Here is a 5436-nt window from a genome sequence, read left to right on the forward strand (position 1 = left end):
AATTTTAATTAATAGAATTAATTATAAATTAAGTAAATTATTATTTTTTCGCAAACTTACCATTTGTATGCCTGTAGATTTTTTTTGATTGCCAATATGAGGCCGGAATTTTCCAATTTGCGGTTTGGCTGAATCTCATTGCATTACAATAACACATGATTCCATAGCAATATTTCATTAAAATAAAAGCAGAAAAATACACACTATGCAATACTCTGATACACTACCGACAAGCAAAACGAACTCTTTAAAATAACATAGACTCCGTAATATGATATAATGTAAAAATTATTAAATTTTACGAACTGAAAACCGAAGCAGGAAACGGAAAAACCCGAACCACACATAACTTAATTTTTTATTTTTTTTGAATTTCGCGTTTTGTATTTTATAATTAATATATTAATATTTTTTCTTAATTTTTTAACGCACTCTCTTTTTGTTTTTACTACAAAGGTTTAGCTACCCAAATAATGTTTACAGGGTGAACATGTAACTGTTATCTTTAGTTAATAGTTGTTTCCACTGAAAATATGAAACAAAAAATAATAATTACAAATCTTAAATAAATCAACTGAATAGTTTTAAAAGTTTGTGTGGAAAAGTTCTTAAGTATTCACCCACAAATAAAAAGTTTTTCTTCACACAACAATTTGATTTTCATCGTTCAGTTAGTACTTCAGCTATATGATATAGTGGTCTGATCTAGAATTGTTTTTCAGTTATTGTAGTGTTGCCATATTACAAAAACCTTTCGAATTTCATGAAGATAACTCAAGAAAAAAGGTGGTACATATAAGATCATTGCGAATGTTGGAAAAGGCTTACGGTGATTCATTTGAATCAAAAATAAAAGCCTACGAGTGCTTCAAGGTCCTTAAAGACGGTCGAGAGATCGTTGAAGACATACCTCTTTCTGGACGAGCTTCAACTTCTGCAACTGATGAAAATATAAGATGTGTGAGAGATATGGTGCTTGAAAATTGTCAGGCAAGTGTTACAGGAATGGCAAGAGAGCTCCACATCTCTCCCGATCCGTTCGAATGATTTTGGTGAATATTTTCGGTATGAAATGCGCTCTTCCTCGACTTGTCTTAATAAAGCTAATAAGTTTTCAAAAAGAGTACTATTAGGACCGAATTTAAATCTAAAATAACAATGGATACCATCGATCAATCGCAGTATTCACCAGATTTGGCCTCGTCCGATTTTTTCTTGTTTCCCAAACTGAAATTGTCACTCCGAGGAACCCGTTTTCCGTCAATCGAAGAGATAAAGCAAAATTCGCCGAAAGAGTTGCAGACCACACAAAAAATTGCTTTTGAAAAGTGTTTCGAGGATATATAATATAGTGGTTTGATGCCGGCGGTTCCGAAAAAAGAGCAGCTTATGTATATGGAAGGAAAGGCAGTGTGTAAAATTTCAAGGCGAAAAAATTAAGGCACTAGTCCGCGAACATACAAACAGACAAGCGTGGATAAATAAACTCTACACTTCGCGCTGAACTGGAGTTACAAACTTTGTGGTAAACTTATTATACCCTGTTCAGGGTATAAAAATGCATCGTCCATTCAATTAAGAATAAAATTGACTCATCCTGTATTCTACGCACTGGTAAGTAATAACATCGACTTGTAAAGACTTTATAAATCTCAAAGAGATATTATGAAGGGACTAAACCTAAAAATGTACTCACATTGATTGATGGGTTTCGTAGAATATCGACCACGAACTGCTTTTAGTGATTTGGTAGGGCTCTAGTACTTCAGTAGTAGGAACCCTTTCCACATTATATTCAAAGAGCATGCGAAATTTCAGAACGGAGGGAAGTTGAAGCGTGGACTACTAGCTGGGACAAATAAATGAATATACGGCATGGCCGGTCCCAAACCCTGCGTACAAGCCTGAGGAATGTTTCGCCTTCGAGCGATTATTTTTTTTTCTACTTGGAGGATACGTGGCCTAGGACTGCACATCGTGAATCGTTTCTGGTCATTGCAAAATAAATGACACTCAGAGAACTTGTCTCATTTGCGTGAACTTCTACATGTGGCTCCATCCTCTTCGCTTCTTCGTACTCATACAACCGCGGCGTTGTTTCTGCTTTTAACATTCTGCATAAGGAAACGAATCAAATGGGTCTGGTAGTGAACGAGGGCAAGACGAAATATCTCCTGCCATCAAACAAATAGTCAGAATAACTCTTCCCAAAATATCAAGTCCAACAAAGACAATTCTCTACAAGTCACTCATTATCCACGTCCTGCTATATGTTGCAGAGGCATGGACAATGACAAAAGCGGATGAATCGGCATTACAAGTTTTCGAGAGAAAAGTTCTACGGAAGAATTTTGGTCATTGGCGCTTTGGAAATGGCGAATAGTGCGGTATGCGATGGTGACATAGCGAATTAAAAGACAAAGGTCAAGGTCACGTCGTCCGAATAAAAAAAACACTTCAATTCTGAGAGTATTCGACGCAGGACCCACCGAGGGGCGCAGAGGAAGACATCCATTCCGTTGGAAAGATAAGGTGGAGAAGATAGACTTGGAGTCTCCAAATGGGGCCAAACAGCCAAAAGTAAAAACGACTGGTGCGCTGCTGTTAACTCGGCTATCACCACGTAAGCGGTGTCTTTGAAGGAGTATAGTTTGTTCGTTTCGTGCTCCTCTGGAACAAAACTTGGCTAAATACTTCGTTTGATCTAACTCGGATTTTATCAAGCCAAGGAATATCAAGTCGACGGCATTCTAAGAAATTACTTGAGAAATTTTTCCTGCCGCTACAATAAAACCTTAAGCACCAATTGAGCTCAATTTACTTCCCAATATAAATGAGTAATCTTTCCACAGAGTTCCGTGGTTTCAATGCGTCGAAATCATTTGAAATTCTCAGAAAAACAACTAGGCCAATAAACTTGCGTATATTTTTGGCAATTTCCCTAAGCTTTTCGCTAACAAATGTTGTGGATTCGTCTAACAAATACTATTTGCTTAGTAAACTGCAAGGCAAGTCAAAAACAGACAATTATTTCTGCGCTAATTCCAAAGCAACTAAGTTGCAACATAAGTGCGAGCGCAGCTATAAGAATATGCGTGCAACAAAGCGTTACGAGTACTAATGTATAATATGTTGCACGTATGCATGTGTTTATGGTGGCATATAGGTGAAGCTGTTGCATTGCGGTGCAGTGTCGATAAGTGCCAAGGCGGACAAAAATAGTTGCCGCCTCGGAAAATGCGCGAGTAGAACAAAAGTGTGAGTATGTATGTATGCATGCAATGCATTTGTTGTTGGTGCACATCTGCAATTGTCAGCTTGTGGCACACACACACACACACACACAAACGTAAGCATCAATATGCCACACAGCCAAGTGGCGTGACACAAAGCGAGCTACTTTGGTGCCTTATGAAGAGGAAGAATGCCTTCACTCGACTATGCCACAAAGCGCTCGACAGCCAACAACAACAACAAAACGAGCGGCTTTATGTGGACACATTTCGAGGCATTAGCGGCGCATCCACGCATTTGCGGTTTATTGTAATTGTCAGCTTATTTCGGTATTTCACAATATCCACCAACTCGATTTGCTCACTTTTCGCCGCCACAAATGTGGCATTTGCATTTCATTTGAATTAGCCGAATAAGCAGCAAAGAAGAACAAATAATTTGCTGTTAACCGAAAAAATCGTGAATTAAAGGCAGAAAATTGTCGCTAAATTTGCGGCACGTCGACATTTTGGCGCATCTTCAATGCGTCGTGTGACTCACTCTCGGCAGCCGGCTGTTGGTTGTTGGCAGCGGTCAGATTGTGTGTGGCAGCTATCGCCTGAGGAGTGCGTACACGTCACAGATTAGACAAGAAGACAGCGTACATAGAGACAATGGCTTTTGTGAAGTTAGTTAAGACAAGCGATACTTCTAATAATCAGGGAGAAGCTTTTGGCCTAGAAGGTTTTGTGTGCGATGAAGAAATATATTTCTTGAGAATCCATTTTGTTGAATTTTTGTCTTTCCAAGTCTCTTGTGTCTTTTAGTTTCGAATTTAGTCCTGATTGGAGATTTTACTTAGCGGTTCTTTTCCGCTCTCATCGAATTTCGCTGACTCTTAGCATCTCTCTCTGGCGCTTAGTGGCCTTCACAGCTTCGAAGATTCACATTTGCTTCTAAAGATCTTCATTTTGATTGCACTGGCTCTAATTAATTTTTAATGGTTCTTACTTCTTATCCTTTAGCTCTCTAACTATCACCAGCTCTCCTCTGCACAGGTCGAGTAACTATGACTCTCTGGGTGCGTATCGAGTCTACGTAACCGGAACGAACCTAGATTTAATCAATATGGGCTTTTGCTCTTAAATATGCATCATTATAAGTCTCGAGTATCGATTTTGTTGAGCTCCTCTTCTTCATGTCTCTCGTCTCCTTTAATATCGAAATTCAGCTGATCGAAGCTTTTACTTAGAGATTTTCTCTGTTTTCACTGACTTTCGTTGGTTCTCAACAGCTCACCGTGGCTTTTACTTGATTCAGCGATTCTCGAGAGTTCATACCTGCTTTTAACTTTACTATCAGTGTCTCTAACGAATTATTTACTACTCTCATCTACTCTCACTGATTATTATTAGCTCTCTTGTGCACTAGTCGACTACTTACGACTTTCCTGGTCCATCTTGGCCTTTCTCTAAATTACTGTACCGATATTTTATGCCACTTTAGTAACGAGAACAAGTTTCTCTGTACATAAGAAGCGCTCTCCGATTTTTCTTAGCTCTCATCGATTTATTAACCCATCTCTCACTAGCTCTAAGTGATCCTTACTCGCCCTGATTGTTATTAATTGAATATTATGGAGCTCTCCAACTACCGCCGAAAATATGCTGGAGTGTGTTTCTTCACTTGGACTGGTTTTCAAACTTCCGAAATATTCCCGTATACCTTAATTTTACTCTGCTGTGTTTTCTCCAGACTTACTCAGAAATGTTTCAGGATTTTTTTTTCCCATAATCAATCTGAATTCTGTTAACTATAGTGTATTTTATAGAAAAAGACGGAATGTGATGAAACAAAGCGAAAATCAGCTGGAAACCGAGCCTTTGAGGTTAAGTACAATAAAAATATCTCACTAAGAAAGCTAAAAAATTTTTCTTATGCTAAGATTTTTACATTAAGAAATTTGATAAACAAAATGTCATAAATTGTTTATAAGAAAAAATAATTACTTAATCAAACTTACAAATATTTGTGGAAAAAAATTGCGCAAACAAAAGATTAAAATGTGAAAAGTTTCTTTAAATTTCAACAGCAGGATTTCTGAGATTTATTATCCATTAGGAAATTGCTAAGCAAATACTTGGAATCACTCTTGCAACATGATTCCATTTGATTCGTCTGGATTTAATTCAAATAAATTGCTTGAAGACGCAAATATATATA

The 5436-nt window shown here is 37.6% G+C and overlaps 1 protein-coding gene across 1 annotated transcript in view; it reads right to left on the minus strand.

Moving 5' to 3' along the window:
• The window catches only part of LOC108966595 (titin), a 358580-nt gene that overhangs the window by 175432 nt on the left and 177712 nt on the right, over positions 1–5436 (minus strand). The window contains exon 4 of the mRNA XM_018929587.1: positions 61–525. Within this exon, the coding sequence (XP_018785132.1) occupies positions 61–178 (118 nt within the window). The 5' untranslated portion in view covers positions 179–525. The remainder of the gene's footprint in view (positions 1–60; positions 526–5436) is intronic.

The sequence above is a fragment of the Bactrocera latifrons genome, unplaced genomic scaffold (assembly GCF_001853355.1).
Source record: "Bactrocera latifrons isolate USDA-ARS-PBARC rearing strain unplaced genomic scaffold, ASM185335v1 scaffold_165, whole genome shotgun sequence".
NCBI lineage: Eukaryota > Metazoa > Arthropoda > Insecta > Diptera > Tephritidae > Bactrocera > Bactrocera latifrons.